Consider the following 17,173-nt stretch of genomic DNA (forward strand, 5'->3'; position numbering starts at 1 on the left):
TTCTGCAGATCCTGGTTTGCACTATTGTGGGCTTCTCATGTCACTAACTTTGATGTAGGAAGACTTAACGCTCAGTTGAATAAAATCTGTTACCCTGATGAGGATGGAGATCCGCAAGCTAAAAGAATTGTATGGGAAATGGAGGAGTATCGTCGAGGAAATTCCTCCACACACTATGTTTTCCCCAACACTCGAACCATCAAGGGAAATGGGCCTTCTGTTATTGCTGTTACTAGAGCTCAAGCGGATCTTTGTGTAAGCTGTATTGGCAAGATCCCTGTGGGAAAAAGTGACTGTACTTTAGTGTTAAATATAACTGGAATGAACAATAGCAGTTTTTGTCCTCACATAACACATATTCATTAGTGGAAGAAAAGGTTATTACCACCTACTTATTGGGTGGTCTGGAAGCTCCTTTGTGTCCTTTTTACTTCCACCTGTGTATTTGGCACCTGCATCCTACCATAAAGACTATACACTCTATAATGACATTTCTAAGAGCCGATTCAAGAGGACAATAAATCATGATGAGGTGGATCAAACTGATACTGCACTACAGCAGTATATTGACTTTAATTTGGGACTATTCTTCTTTGTTGGTGCGGCCTTAAACAGCAGAAAGATCTGACGCTTGACAAGTGTTGTAGAGGCTGTACCCAATCAGACAGCAATGGCGCTTAGAAATATCACAGAAGAACTACAAATTGCGAGAATAGTGGCGCTCCAAAATAGGATGGTGCTCGATGTCATCCTAGCCGACAGTGGTGGAGCATGCTGCATCATTGGGAGCAGTTGTTGTATGTACATCCCTGACCACGCCCCTTCAGTTTTTGAAGCAATTTCCAAGATGCACAAAATAGCCCCTGAAATCCATCAGGATTTAGGGAAATGGACTTGGACTGGATGGCTATGGAACATATTTTCTGTATGGGGATGGAAGCTGTTATCAGCCATATGTATATTGCTTGTGATTCTTTTCACCTGTTGCCTATGTATCCAATGTGGCCCAAAGCTCTGTTTCCTTTGTACTTCTACCTGTACCTCATGTATACCAGCTAAACAAAAACGTCAAGAATGTAAATGCCCGCCTAGCAATGGACCAGGAAATTAATAAACTCATGAGAATACAGGATATCTTCCATGCTCCTTCCAAATCATAGAGATGTCTTCAGCCAATGCTAAAAGGGTTGTCTGTGTAAATCTGAAATAATTTCTGTTAGCATGAGCTGAAGCCATCTTGGTTATGGCATCCATTTTGTTGGCTTTGTAATTCTCCCATCCCTGCTGCTCGTCTTTTTCCCTGCCTGTGCTGTCTATTTTAGTTGACTTCCTGACTCAGCTAAAAGCAATATGCATACTAAAGAGTTTGTAGCTGCCAGAACACCTGGTCTCAGACTAAACTCTCAATTTCTTAGTGCTGCCATAAGCACTCCTGTTCCCCCTCCTACTTTGCTAAGTGATCTCCCATCTACCCATGTTTGTCAGTAGTTATTCCTGTGTATGCTTGTACCTTCTATTTGTAACTACATGCTTACTCTGCAACAAACTCTGCATAAAAGGCCTGTGTTCTGTGACTTCAATGTACCTCAGGCAGCACTTGACAGTGCTGTGTGGACGTGGTCCCACTCATGAGTGATTAATAAACTTGTTATTTGAATTCCAGCTTTAGTGCCAATCTCTATGGACCCGTGGACAGGGAAGGGTGACACCTGCACCGGTGTGCTCATTGAAAAGCACATTTCCACAGTTGATTTTCAAGCAATTCTAATGTTTGAAACAATTTCAACACGAAAACTGACAGGTTGTAGACTGAACTGATTGTGAGAAACTGCAGTTAGGAGAATGGCACACAAACCTTCATCAAGTGCTCTGTTGACAGCAGCGCAGAAAGCCCAGAAGCCACTGTAAGTTTTCCCCTTGTAGGTCACCAAACACTTGTGGTCATTATTTTCAGCCCAGAAGGAAAAGTTGAGCGTGTCTGTCAAAAACACCCAGTTGACGGCATCTTCATCAGTTGCTCGTGGGTTCAGCTCATGAAGGGCTTTCCAGCCGGCAACAGAAAACTGATTCTTGCAGACTTTATCCAACAGTGTTTCTGCAAATGACTTCACTCCATTGTGATCAATAAAGACATCTTTGCTGTTTTCTGCAATGAATTTTCCAGATTCTCTTGGAGACAGTGTTTTTGCCATTTTCTTCTAAATATCTGGGGAGGAAAAAAAAATCAATAGTTAGAAAACTGCTTCTTAATATTTTCTAGAAGCAGTTTAGCTCATACACTCTTTAGGTTGTGACCTATATATAAAGAGAAACTTAGGATACATAGACAATGCGGGGAGAACTTGGGGGCGGGGGTGGGTAGATGGAAAGAATGAAGATATATATGAAAATGTTAATTGGATTATACAGTGTTATCACGTCCTTCTAGCTCTCAGCTATACAAGGCAGCCATAGCTGGAGCAATCGAGTTTTTGGCAGGAAGAGTTGGGTATTGGCCATGAGAGCAGTTGCAAGGAAAGGAGAGTGGGTCTGCTTCGAGTGGACTTTTTCTTGTACATCATGCCCCTGAGCACTGGTTTTTTCGAGCATTATGCATTTGTACATACAGGTCTCCTAAATGTAGACATCCTCAAATATCATACTGTGTAAGACCTTCTCAGACATTAATGTAAGACAATTAATCAATGATAGGTGGGGAAGAATGGCACATCAACCTCTGAAACTTAGTAAGAACCCAAGAACCCTTCAAACAAATCAAATTTTTGGCACACATTCTGGGTTTAAACCCCAAAGGGGATTACAAGTCAGGAACAAACTGTGCCTGATGCAAGACTTTGCACTTATGATTTGCTACAGATAAAACATGCAAAACATGGATTCAAAGTGCTCTCAATTTTGGGTTATGCACCACAGAACAAATCCATTCACATACTGCAAACAATTCCCCTTTCTGGAGACTGCAAGTCATTATCTGGTGCAAATTGCTCATTGTCTAATTATGACACCTTGCATCTATAATCTGTGCAGTCCAGGTAATGAGGCCCTTAACTGTGGATTTCCCTGGATACCCAAAATACTGTGTTCAGGGAAGATAGTGCAGCTAGCCTTTTATTAAGGACTTTGGGGGTTGTTTAGATTTAGGGGGGGGGGGGGAGTATATATATGCACAATGTATGTGCCTTCCTAGACCAGTATTTATATTCCAAATGGAAAGGTCAATGATTCTCCTTCAACCGTAGCTTATGATGAGGATCAGACAAGCTTGATATCAAAGTACAAGGTCATAGTAAAAGCTACTGGTGCTACGAAATGGAATGATCAGAAACAGGTAATGAAACTTTGGTAAGATGTCGTTTTAATTAATGGGGAACTTTCAATCACAAAGAACAGCAATTACATCCATTATTTTTGATTCAAGTAGTTGATTGCAACATCATAATTTAAGGTTATCGTGGCATTGAGGTTACAGGTATTTCACGGAGTCTTGATGCTATAAACCCCAATTCACTGACTAACTACTTCATACTTAGTCCAGTTAATATTCAAACAGGAGCTTTCACTGGCAGGCCTCTTCTCTGCCAAAAGTTATGTAAAGTTACTACTGGGTGACAGATATACAGCACAATATAATCATCAAATAGATTAAATATGGTCCAGTGAGAATAAAAGTAGATACACTCATTAGAATGTTTCCTGCGGACAAGGAAATTCACTGGCTTTACAGCCAGTGGTGAAGTTGGGAGGGCTGGGGATTCAAGGGGGTGGGAGGAGGAGGTGATGAGCAAAGGGCACTTTGTGCTATTAATTTAAATGGTGACATGCAATGAGAAGCCATTGCTGTATACAGTAACAAGTGGGTCGGTGTAAATTTGCAAAATTAAAAACAAAGTATGCTATTGGATTTTTTTCTCTAAATAAATGCTGCCAAGGTGCAGATTTATTAGTCGGTCTCTACTTTGGCCAAATGATCACATCCAAATATGTCTGTCTATCACTATTCCTCCACTCAGACCAAGCCACTGCTTTACCGCAACTGAATGGGTGCACTGGTGTGCTTTCATACCATCTGTTTCTAACTGTGGTCTGGTTGATATGTTTGATTATACCAAATCTGCCATCTCCATGAAGCTTGGGTGTATCAGGACATCTAACAAAGTGTCAAATGTGTATAACAATACCTTTTTTCCATTGGCATCATACTTAAACTCTCTATCCAGGGAAGCTGTCAGAAACATATTTGGGCCGTATTTGCAGATGATAACAACAGCACCTCTAAATCTAAAGTCCATAGACGTTTCTCTATATTTCCTATCTATCTTTCTATGAGCTGAAGGGCCAAATGGGTCTTCTTCAAGGCCCCTAAAATCGAGTCAATAAGTACATCACTCAAAGACAGCAATTGCTCTGCTGCCTCTACGAGTTGGAGAGTCTACATAATTAGGTTTGATTCGATTTTTGTCATGAAGACATGTAGATTTAGCACCTCTAACATGATCGTATTACCACGATGGCACTGGTACACCCAAATCTCATTCATTACTGCCAGTGGTGCATAGGCTCTCTCCAGCTTCCTTAACCCGTTCTGTGCTTATGACGGCCGGGAGCCGTCATGAGTCACAGTGGAGCTGTGCTCATTACTGCTCCACGCCGTCGTGACACCCACCCACGGGGGAAGCGCTGGCGCTCCCCCCGTGGGACACCGATCTCTCTGTGTTCACTGGGGAAGGCAGGGGAAGGGCTTCCCCTGCCTCTCCCGCCCTCCCTGCCACGTCATCAATGACGTCAGCGCGCGAGGCGCTCTGACGTCATTGAGGGTTTCCCTTTGTTTACCCAACGCGCTGGAAGCCATTTGCATCCAGCGCGTTGGGGAAAGGAAGGTGAGTTTTTCACTGTGGCGGGTGGGGGGCATTTTTAAAAAGGCATCGGAAGAAAGGAAAGGGTTTTCCTTTCCTCCGATGTCTTTTTAAAAAGCATTCCTGCTGCACGATCGCGCTGGTGCGCGATCGTGCAGCAGGAATGCTTTATTTATTTTTTTGTTATGCTTAAAATTGTGTTTGGGAGCGGCCCCTTGGGCAAGGGTCGCTCCCCCTGGGGGCGATTTGTATGTCGTTTGTTCTGCCCCCCCTTTGGAGGGCAGATTTATTATTTTAAATTTTAGTTTTGAATGTGTTTTTGCCCCACTGGGCCACCAGGGATATTTATCTATTTTATAATGCCCAAATTGTGTCAGGGAGTGGCCCCTTGGGCAAGGGTCACTCCCCTTGGGGGTCAGTTGTTGGTGTTTGGGTCTGCCCCCCTTAGGGGGGCAGATCCATTATTTATTTTTTAAATTTAATTGATGTGTGTGCCCCCACTGGGCCACCAGGGAGTTTTTAAAGCCCAAAATGTGTTGGGGAGCAGCCCCTTGGGCAAGGGTTGCTCCCCATGGGGGTGATTTGTATGTCGTTTGTTCTGCCCCCCCTTTGGAGGGCAGATTTATTATTTTAAAATGTAGTTTTGGATGTGTTTTTGCCCCACTGGGCCACCAGGGATATTTATCAATTTTATAATGCCCAAATTGTGTCGGGGAGTGGCCCCTTGGGCAGGGGTCACTCCCCTTGGGTGTCAATTGTTGGTGTTTGGGTCTGCCCCCCTTAGGGGGGCAGATCCATTATTTATTTTTTTAATTCAATTGGTGTGTGTGCCCCCACTGGGCCACCAGGGAGTTTTTAAAGCCCAAAATGTGTTGGGGAGCGGCCCCTTGGGCAAGGGTCGCTCCCCTTAGGGGTCATATGAATGTAGGTGGGGGTGTCCCCCTTTGGGGCAGATCATTAATTATTTTTATAATTTAAAAGTGTGTGTGTGCCCCCACTAGGCAACCTGGTTTAGTATTTTATTTTAAGCCCTAAATTGTGTCGGGGAGCAGCCCCTTGAGCAAGGGTCGCTCCCCTTGGGGGTGATATTTATGTAGTTGGGTCTGCCCCCCTTAAAAAAATGTGTGTGTGCCCCCACTGGGCAGATCTATTTAAATAAGTAGGTGTGTCCCCTTAGGGGAGCAATTTGTTTAGGGGGGGTCTGCCCCCTGTGTCCACTAGGCCACCATGGATTTTTTTTAAATTAGATTTGTTTTTGGGGAGCGGCCCTTTAGGCAATGGTCGCTCCCCTCTGGGGATCATTTATTTTGGCCCTTTCTGCCTCCTTTGGGGGCAGATCGGCCTTGTGAGTCTAGGCCCATTCACCCACATGGGGGGCAGAAGACATTAAGACTCCAGGGATTCTTTTGGGGAGCATTTATTTGGGCCGTTTCTGACCCCTTGGAAGGGCAGATCGACTCAAACAGTTTTATGGTATGCCCACTAGGCCACCAGGGATTGTTTTTGTGTTGTTGGGAGCGGCCCCTTGGGCAAGGGTCGCTCCCCTTTATCGGGTAATTATTCTGGTCGTTTCTGCCCCTTTGGCAGCAGATTGGCCATATTTGTTCATGCCCATCTGTCCCCTAGGGGGGCTGAAGCCAGTAGACACCAGGGCTTTTTAAATGTCGGTGTTGGGGAGTGACCCCTTGGGCAAGGGTCGCTCCCCCTTTATGAGGGTGAATTTTTGGCCTGTTTCTCCTCCCTGTTGGGGCAGATTGGCCTTATTTTTTTAGGCCCACCTACTACCTTTGCTTGCCTGGAAGATAGTATGTGGACTAGTGCATTATTTGCATATGTGATTGTAATGTTTTATTTTTCCTTTTTATTCTAGTGTAAAGCTTTTGATTCCTGTTTGCGGTTTCGACAGTGATTGTTCTGCAGTTTTGCGTAGTTCCTTTTTTTTGGTAAGAATTTTTTTGTAGTATTTACTCCAAATGAGTATTATTGTCATGCATGAATGATTTTTTTTGCAAGTGGTTTCATAATTGTTTAAGGAATTGTTTAAAGTTGACACTTTTGCTTGTGGCACAATCCGCTCTAACCGTAAAGGTTATCCAAAAGAGCTTGTTTCCAAAAAACTTCAGAGGGGGCAGAGCAGTTCCTTGCGTAGTGATGAACTACTTGCTGTTAAATTTGTGGACAGGAGGGATGTGTACATGCTGACTAACATCCATGATGAGAGTACTTCACCTGTGGCTGTTTGGGGTCAGTTTGCTGAAGTACGCAAACCGGTGTGCATTTTAGACTACAATAAGCACATGGGTGGTGTTGATAGAGTAGATCAGAGGTTGGAACCTTACACTGCTATTCGTAAGGCGTATATTTGGTACAAAATGTTGGCCATCCATCTCTTCAATTTAGCAACTTTCAATGCTTTTGTTGTGTACAAGGAGTGTTCACCTGAGTCAAAGTTGACTTTTGTTCAGTTTCAGCAGTCTGTGATGGGAAGCCTTGTTGTTGTGGAACAGGCAAGTGTTCCTAGAGTTGGAGTGGTGGAGGATGTGGCTAGATTGAAAGATCGCCATTTTCCTGATTTAATTCCTCCAACGCCCAAAAAACCAATCCCTGTAAGAGATGTAGAGTCTGCTTGCGAAGATGTGTGCGGAAGGAGAGTCGTATGCGCTGTGCCGATTGTCCTTCTAATCCTGGGCTGTGTGTGCCCTCATGTTTCAGATTGTATCACACTAAAAAGAGTTTTTGGGAGTAACCGTGAGTCTAATAGTGTACTGCCTTGTTTTGATATAGTTGTTCAGTTTCACGTTTGGCAATAGAATGATGGCTTTCGTTTCTGCTGTTTTTGTAGTAATAGTTTGGTATCTAGCTCCAATTGGTTTGTGTTTTCTTTCTTGTTTAAAAAAAAATTATGACAGTGTGTGTGGACTGGCGGTAGGCTGGCGGTGTGCGTGGACTGGTGCTTGGCTGGCAGTGTGTGAGGAGTGGCGCTGGGCTGGCAGTGTGCGTGGACTGGCGCTTTGCTGGCAGTGTGCGTGGACTGGTACTTGGCTGGCAGTGTGCGTGGACTGGTGCTTGGCTGGCGGTGTGCGTGGACTGGCGCTTGGCTTGCGGTGTGTTTGGACTGGTGCTTGACTTGCGGTGAGTGGACTGGCACTTGGCTTGCAGTGAGTGGACTGGCGCTTGGCTTGCAGTGAGTAGACTGGTGCTTGGCTTGCAGTGAGTGGACTGGCGCTTGGCTTGCAGTGAGTGGATTGGCGCTTGGCTTGCAGTGTGTATGGATGGGCCCTTGGCTGGCAGTGTACATGGACTGGCGCTTGGCTGGCAGTGTGCGTGGACTGGTGCTTGGCTGGCTGTGAGTGGGCTGGCGCTTGGCTGGCGGTGAATGGGCTGGCGCTTGGCTGGCGGTGTGCGTGGATTGGCACTTGGCTGGTGGTGTGTTTGGACTGGCGCTTGGCTGGTGGTGTGCGTGGACTGGTGCTTGGCTGGCGGTGAGTGGGCTGGCGCTTGGCTGGTGGTGTGTAAGTAGTGACTAGCTGCTGGTCACTACACACACTGCTAGCCAAATGCCACTCCACGCAATCCGTGAGCTGGTGTGGTTGGTGTGTCAGGAATGTGAGCGTGTGAAGTGATGGGCCCTTGAATGGCGCTGTCTGCTGGTGTGAGTGTTGTAATGTGCTGGGCCCGCGGCTGGCGGTGTGAATGGTTTTTTATGTGTCACACGTATGAAAGGTGTATGAATGGCCTGTAAAGAGGTTGGTGCCTTGTCGTGGCTTTACAGCTCACGAGCTGTGAGTCAATGGTTCAGTTTCTCGTTCTTTCAATTATTAACAGTGCATTTCTTTTTTGTGAAATCTCTGGTTAATACAAGCATATATACTGAACCATCGCTCACCCTCGTGCCAAATCCAACCAGTATGTATGTGTGCTTCAGGAATAGATGGTTGTGTAGATAAAAATTTCTATTCTGTTTTCGTCAAGCAGGGTGTACCTTGTTCCTTTTTGTGAATGTTGTAATGTGTTGGTTTTGTGCCGTGGTGTGAACGTTCTTGTGTGTCTCATGTATGAAAGGTGTGTGAATGGCCTGTAAAGCGGTTGGTGCCTTGACGTGGCTTTACAGCTCACGAGCTGCGAGTCATTGGTTCAGTTTTTTGTCCTTTCATTTATTGACAGTGCATTTCATTTTTGTGAAATCTCTTGATAATAAAATGGTATATACTGAACCATCACTCGCCCTCGTGCCAAATCCAACCAGTATATGTGTGTGCTTGAGGAATAGATGGCTGTGCAGTAATCTTTGTCTGTTTTGTTTCTCTGCCAAGCTGTACATTTCATTTAAGAATAACCTAACAACTGTAGTTTTTCTCGTAAACTAAACACCCATGGGAGCACATGGTGAGGTCTCTCTTGTGGATCCCAACAAGTTATTTTACCCACAATGTCCTGCAAACCTCAAAATGTGACTGACATTTTCCTTGCATTATTTTACCTAAATTTTCACGCGGCGGAAAGTAACAACAAATTTCCAACCTCCCTGCATTTCTCCAAGTATCCCAATATAAACGGTACCTCACTTTTATGGGTGGGGCAAGTACCCGCGACAGGCAAGGGCCCAAAACGTAGTGAGGCGACATCCAAATTGCCTATCTCAAAACCACCTGGTTTTGCAAGGGGGGTCACCTGGGTTTTTGGCCCCGTACTTGGCGGCTATCTAGGGAAACCTACGAAACTCACACATTTCTGAAAACTAGACACCCGGCGGCTTCCAGGGAGGTATGGTTTGCGTGGATCCCCCAACGTTTCCTTACCCAGAATTCCCTGCTAACCTCAATTTTAGCTGAAAAAAATCACTTTTTTCACACATTTCTGTGTGGGAAAGTTGTGGCATCCCTGGGCTCACACAAATTTCCCACCACCCAGCGTTCCCCCAGGTCTCCCGATAAAAATGGTGCCTCACTTGTGTGGGAGGCCCAAGTACCCGCAACAGGCAAGGACCCAAAACATAGTGAGGCAACATCAACATTGCCTATCGATTTTTCCATGTATACATTTTCCCACAATAATTGCTATATACCCGGAACATAATAAAAAACCATTACAAAATGCTGCTCAGTTTTTTACTCTGGGTTCGTTGGACTCTTGGTGAACCTACAAGTCCTATATATCCCCACAACCACGAGGGTCCAGCGGATGTAACGGTGTATTGCTTTCAAAGAGCTGTCATAATTAGAAGAAGTTGCAGGTGAAAACGTTGACACAAAAGGCTGCTTTTTTAAACTAATTTTGAATTTTTCCTATATTTAACTGTTAATTTCTATAAAGAAACCTTGATGTATCTACTCAAATGACCCCTTTCTGAATGCAGAATTTTGTCTACTTTTCAAAAATGTATAGCTTTCCAGGATCCATTATTGCTTTCACACCCATTTCTACCATTAACTGGAAGGAGGTTGAAAGCACAAAAAATAGCAAAAATAGGCTATGTCCCAGAAAAATGCCAAAACTGTGTAAAAAATGTTGGTTTTCTGACAAAATTCTGTCATTCCCTAAAAGCTGGAGAAATGGTGATTTCAGCCCCACAAACCCTTTTTTGGTACCATTTGCAGAGAAAAACCCAGACGCTTTCAATTGCAGCCCGTTTTTCCCATTTTTCACAACAAAAAAAAAAAAAAAATGTTGCTGTATTTTGACTCATTTCTGGGAACCCTCTAGGAGAATCCACAAACCCTGGGTACCTTTAGAATCCCCATGATGTTGGAAGAAAAGGACACAAATTTGGCGTGGATACCTAATGTGGTCAAAAAGTTACAGGGGCCTCAGCGCGCACTACCCCAAATAGCCCAAAAAAGGCTTAGCACAGGAGGGGAAAAGGCCTAGCAGTGAAGGGGTTAACTATGTGCAGTAAACACACGAGGGAGAAGGGTTCCTGACTAAAGAACACGTTAGGACCGTGGTGAGTTGGTGGCTTGTATCTTTTAATTATTTCATGAAAGCAATGAAAGATAACTATGGAAAACAAATAACATGTAAATAAATGTTTTGTGAATATTTCAGTTAGACCAGTTGCATAGCTGGAATCTGAATATCAAAACACACAACTAGTTAAGTGACATTTTCCTTCTTCTACTTCTAAAGGAGTTTGTACCCTAAAGTTTTGACTATTAGAATAATTGGTGTAGGCGTATTTCCTGCTGACTGCACTGACTTCACAATTCCAGGTTTAGTGGCGTATGAAGAGTATTGGCCGGTAATAAAAGAGGGTGTTACAGCTTACCAGTGTTATCACACCCATGAAGCTCTGAGCAAAGTGCTGTAATGCTGGAACTGAGCACTGTGTTATAGTGCTGAAATTGTATTGTTGTATTTGTATGTGCTTGCGCCGCTCTCGCGCAGTCCTTGAGGTCGTCATCTTGTTCGGATCTCAGGATTCGATAACTCTTGTTGTCAGTGAACCCGAGATGCGAGGAGGTATGACGGAGGATAGCGAGCTCTATACATTTTGGAATAAAGGAAGCATGAATCCCTCTCCTTGCATGTTGTTCAGTGAAGGTCTTACCTTAGCACAATGCAAGGCGGTTGTAGTGTCTTCCGCCATAAATACTTCAAGCAATGGGGTCCTTGTCATGTTGGTAAATCTTTTATGCACATTACGCCACCCTTACTTGCAGCCCCTCTCCACAAACATTGTCAGAATCTGGTCTGAGGTGGAAGCTTTGGAACCATTTGGATGATCATCCCCAGATGTCAGTAAAGATGTCACACATGGCAAATTCTACTCTATATATATTATATACAGCGTAGAATGAACACCACTTATGCTAAACATTCAGCGTTTTTGTCTTATACTTTGATTAACTGCCCTTCTTACTGTTAGAAAAAAATCAAAGCTTCGCTGAATGGACTGGTGCGACGAACAGGAGGCTTGGGGATGCCCTTCCAAGCATGTCCTGATCAGGGGTTAATGGTGGGACCATTTTGGGATGGGTCCGCCTCTGTAACTGTACCTGCATTATGCCAGTTCATTTTCTCTGCTGGTTCCACTGTGGCTCTGCTGTCTTCACTACACTCCAAATGTAATGCATTGCTGCTGCACTATGAATACCGATAATTATGTGATCGCTTTTGAATTTAAAACCATTAAAAATGTTCATCGAAAATAAAATAATAATATTCAAAGGCACGATCAAACATGAGCCACCATTTGAATATCGTGGTCATGACCTCATAAAGCTTTCATGATCCCACGTGTTATGTATTTTCATGATCAATAGTGAGACCTTAATAATGGCAGACAAGCTAAAATATAGTGGGCAACTCCTGCATCCTGCAGGGGTGCACCATACCATTGGTACTTAACTTACAAAATAGCTTGGGATTCATTCCTCCTCCAATGTAGGGTGGTCCCATTTGCTAATACTAGCTTGTAGGGCACATCATTTATGTAGAAATTAGCAAATTGGCAGCCTCCATCCTACCTAATCAACCTCATATTTGTATTATTTTCAGACAACTCGGCCAAAGTAAGGTTCGCCTCAAGGTAAACTTACTAAGGAGATAAACAAGGGGTCAGAACGGGTTGCCCTTTAGCTCCTTTGATAGTTTATATTTTTTATAAATTAACTCGCTTTCTGATTACTCCCAGTATCTACTGATATTACGTACTTGAACGTGAAACTGTGAATGAGATGTTGTATGCTGATGATAGAGAACTGATAGCACATACGGAGGTAAACAACCTTGAGCAGTATTGTGAGCATAAAAGTCACTAAATTGATTACAAAAAGCGTAAAATAATGGTTGTTAGCAAACAAACTGTAAAAAAGCATTTCATTTTGCATAAATTCAAATTGGAGATAGCACCCAATTTTGATTATCCGGGACTCCTAAACAATCCCAGAGAAGAAAGGCATACCCAGATAACTAAAAGTTTAACAGTGGTAATTAAAATTGTATTGTATTGTATTAGCATTTATAAAGTGCAGAACTGCGACCCTACTGGTATCCAGGCGCTCTGACAGAACAAGGTCACTTATGCTGAGAAGGGGAGAGGTCCGGGGTCATCAGGCTGCTGGAAAGAGCCAGGTCTTGAGGCTCTTTCTGAATGCCATCAACGAATCTGTCAATCTAAGCCCCTGTGGGAGCTCGTTCCACATCCGGGCTCCAACCACACTAAAAGCCCTCCCGCCCAACCATGATCGTTTGAACCTAGGTTGCGTCAGCAAGCTAGCATTAGAGGATCGCAGCTGCCTTGTGGGGGAGTAGTGTGTGAATCTTTCTTGGAGCGGGACCGGGCCCCTCCCATAGATTGCTTTATGGACTAAGCAAAGGGACTTAAAGAGAACCCTTTCTCTAATGGGCAGCCAGTGGAGTTCACGTAGCGCCTGAGTAGAGGAAGAGTCGTACTTGCAATTTAACGCCAGCTTCGCCGCAGCTGACTGAACACGCTGTAGCCCCTGCAGAATGTATTGGGGGGCTCCAAGATACAGGGAATTGCAATAATCCAATCTGCTTAACAACGTACTCCTTACAACCGTGCTTCGGGAGTCTTTGGGCAGCAGTGGAAGAATTCGGCGTAAAAGCCGTAGTAGCCCAAAGCATATGCTGGCTGTCTTATTAGCCTGCGAAACCAGCTGGAGATTGCTGTCAAATAGGAAACCGAGATTCCGTACCATGCTAACTGGGACCAGTGGAGCCTCATCCGGAATAAGCCTGAGGTCCATTGGTAGGTGTTGAATCTGCCTTATCGGCGCATAGTACAACAGCTCGGTTTTATTTCCATTAAACTACAGACCATTTCTCTGCAGCCAGTCGATGGTCAGCCTCATGCAACTATGAAATTGCTCAAGGGGAACTACCTGTTTTCCTTCCAATGAGAAGATCAATTGTGTATCATCTGTATAGTTAATCAGCTCCACCCCAAACGCCTTGATGATTGGAAAGAGTGGCTGTAAATATATGTTGACTAAGATGGGGCTAATGCTGGAGCCCTGCGGTACTCCAAAAGCCACTGGGGTTTTTTCTGAAGAAAAAGGTCCCAGAGTCACCATTTGATATCTTCCCGCCAAGTAGGAGCGGAGCCATTGTAGTGCCCGGCCCATCACCCCAAACTCCTCCAAACGCTCCAGCAAGATTGTGTGACTCACTGTGTCGAATGCAGCTGACAAATCCAGGAGCACCAAGACTGCGGTGCTCCCATTGTCAGCCCGCATTCACATGTTGTCCAGCATGGTGACCAGGGCTGACTCTGTTCCGTGACCGGGACGGAAGCCAAACTGGTCATTATCCAGCAGGTGGTTTTCCTCCAAGTTGTCCGAAAGGGACCTACTCGCGACCTTTTCTAAGATTTTAATAGGAAAAGGGAGGAGAGAAATAGGCCGGAAATTAGCTGGAATAGTTGGATCCAGAGTTGGTTTTCTGATGAGGGGTGAGACCACTGCCTGTTTCCAACTCTCTGGAACCAGACCCACTTCCAGAGACTGGTTGCAGATCTGGCGCAGCCATGGGAGGGTCAGGTGACCATAGAGCTTCCATGCCCTATGGGGCAGGGGATCAAGAGGTGAGCCAGAGGAGATACTGTGATCCGTTGTAGCAAACGACGCGTCCGTAAAAGAGGGGAAAGTGGTCAGAGAGCAGAGCGGCTCAATCTCTCGTTGGCCAACCCCTTATCTGACTCCTGGCCAGCTACGACATTATCCTTAAAGAGATCAATTATCTTAGCCACTTTATCCTTGAAGTGGTTAGCAATCTCATCACACAACTTTTGTGATGCTACTGCTTTATTCTCAAGTCAGTGTGAGGCCGAAATGGACCTGACAATTTTGAACAATTCCTTAGCCCCATTTGAGGCTTGCACTATAGAGTCAGCATAAAAATTAGCTTTTCGCTCCATAATGAGCTGCTTGTATCTGTTCTGTGCAGATTTTAACGTCAGCTTGTCCATGTCCAGGTATCCCTCCCTCCATTTCCTTTCAGCCCGTCTACAGAGCTGTCTTAGCGCTCTCAGGTCTTCATCGTACCAGGGAGCAGACGGTTTATTCCTAATTCTTATCTGTTTCATCGGGACTAGATGATCTAGGTCGGCAGTGATAAACTCACAGTAGGCGTTATAATTCGCCCGCACCGTATTGGAAGCCTGAAAAAGGCTAGCTATAGGAGGAGTTAGAAGGGTGCCCGTTTTTGCCAGTTTGGACCAGTTTCTGCCTTCCCGATACAAAACTGCGGGTTTAGGTTGGGCTGAAGTATCGGCTAGCAGTAAGTTAAAATGAATAAGATAATGGTCAGTCCAAGTTTGGGGCTGAATGTTTAAAAGTTCAGCCTCGGGCTTATTTGCGAATAGGAGATCCAGTATGTGGCCTCCCTTATGAGTAGGGGAGGTGATTAATTGTTGAAGGCCAAGACTATTACAGGTATATCTCAGGTCCCTTAACTGGTTCTTCATGTTAGCATTTTCCCACCAGTTAAAATCGCCCAGAATAACCAGTTTGGAGTGCGATAGTGACAAGTTGGTAATAGTATTCAAAAGAGGCTGCAGATACTCTTGCTGTATAATTTTAGAAAAGGAGGTGGCCTTCTTTTATGTCCCTTGAGCATGTGCCAAGCAAAAACGCAATCTTCAGCTCTCTATGGTATCCTTGATTTTTCACAAAATGCTTCTGAGGGAATTCATGAGAGTCTACTCTAAGACTTTTACCACAGTTTATAACTGTAAGTATGCTCAGGCTGTCCGAGGAATGGGTCAGAAGGATATCCTCTAACACCTCCAACTTCCCACCAAGCAGTGGAAGGAGATGGATTTGGCAATTGTCAACTGCAGTTTTGGTAGTTATATTACCAGTCAAGTTGTCAAATTCCACTCCAAGGAGAGCTTCTGCCAAGCACACTAAAGGTGCAGCAATGACAAGTCCTTGTGAGCCTAAGCAGACTACCTTGGGGAGGCATCAGTGAATTTCAGTCAGGACTCTAAGTGAGACAAAGGCCTGAAGATGTAGTCAAATCTTAGTCTAGACTGGTGCTTTACAGCTAGAAAGCAGATGTTCAAGGTAGGAGTGACAAACAGATAACTAAACCCACCACTATTCACATAGGTCATATTACAAACATACACATCTCCAACCACACAATCATGCCCACCTGTAAACTCTCTTGTGTGTTATACAAATGCAAGATAACACAAAAGGATGTTGCCCAATTCTAGATGGGCGCATCAGATGAATTAGCATGCCACACTATGTGGGTGAGGATCTACCATCCTACACAACTTCTGTCACATACGTTATTGAATAAAGCAACACGCAATGAAAGAACAAATCATGATGTCTCCATGTTGCATTTGGGGGACTTCCTGTAGTGGGTGATAGATGCAGGTACAAAAGTCGGGTGCTGTTTTGACCTACTCTGTGTAGCCGGACAATAGCAGTGCACAAACTGCAATTGGACCCGTTATAATGAATCCTTTTGACACAAACAAAACCTCCCTTTTCATTATTAATAAGCTACTCCTATGCGGAACATGTAGCCCACAAGGTAGGTTACATGGTATTAAAAAGTAGGACAGGTAGACACTGTAAGGACATGTTAACATTACATTTCTAACACCTCAAAACAATTTGTTTACGGTAGCAGATGTAGCGGTCCTATGTATAAAACCAGAGTAAGTATTAAAATCATAATACTGTATCTCAGGAATGGGACTAACTAACAAAATAATTAAACAATCAACTATATTTAAGCTCTGCATAATATCCAGCACACTTTTTAGTCTGAGAGTTGTGTATTCAAATTTAATGACAATAAGTGCACGCACAGTAATGAACCCCTCAGATCTTGACTATGTGTGTGTGGGGTACTCCACTGCCTGGGGGGGAGGTTGCTCGCAGAGAAGTTGTGATGGAAATAGTCTCATATTTGGGGTGTAGACTGCACAAATAGCACCTGTAAGTCACATTGAGGTGGGGGCTGTATTGTGAAAGGGCTTACACCCACCTCAACGCCACTGATCTGTCTAGAGCAATATTTAACGTGCTTACATTAGCCGTGGCAATGCACCTCCACCCACTATGATTCTGCGCCCCAGGGCGCCTGAGGGAGCGGTGTCATGCTTCACGGGTCAGGGAGGCAGTGGTGCTAGAACATCCCAGGGAGAAATAGTGCCCTCTCTCATGAGGGTAGGATTGGAGCTGCGCTTCCGTAGAGATGTGGAATACTCTGCTAAAAGAGTTTCCTTTGATTTAAGGCTGAAAATGAATGATTACAAGTAAAATAAAGTACCGCAATAATGCAGCAAAATGTCAATTTTTGTGCTGCAAAATATGTACAGGTATGCCGCAATA

General features: G+C 44.4%; 1 protein-coding gene across 3 annotated transcripts in view; it reads right to left on the bottom strand.

Moving 5' to 3' along the window:
- LOC146858226 (queuosine 5'-phosphate N-glycosylase/hydrolase-like) overlaps positions 1-17,173 on the bottom strand; it is a 244,336-nt gene that overhangs the window by 128,277 nt on the left and 98,886 nt on the right. For all 3 annotated transcript variants that reach the window (XM_085649031.1, XM_085649030.1, XM_085649032.1), the window contains one exon: positions 1,856-2,206. In XM_085649031.1, the coding sequence (XP_085505157.1) occupies positions 1,856-2,192 (337 nt within the window). In that variant the 5' untranslated portion in view covers positions 2,193-2,206. The remainder of the gene's footprint in view (positions 1-1,855; positions 2,207-17,173) is intronic.

This window comes from Triturus cristatus, chromosome 3_2, assembly GCF_964204655.1.
Source record: "Triturus cristatus chromosome 3_2, aTriCri1.1, whole genome shotgun sequence".
NCBI classification, from domain to species: Eukaryota; Metazoa; Chordata; class Amphibia; order Caudata; family Salamandridae; genus Triturus; species Triturus cristatus.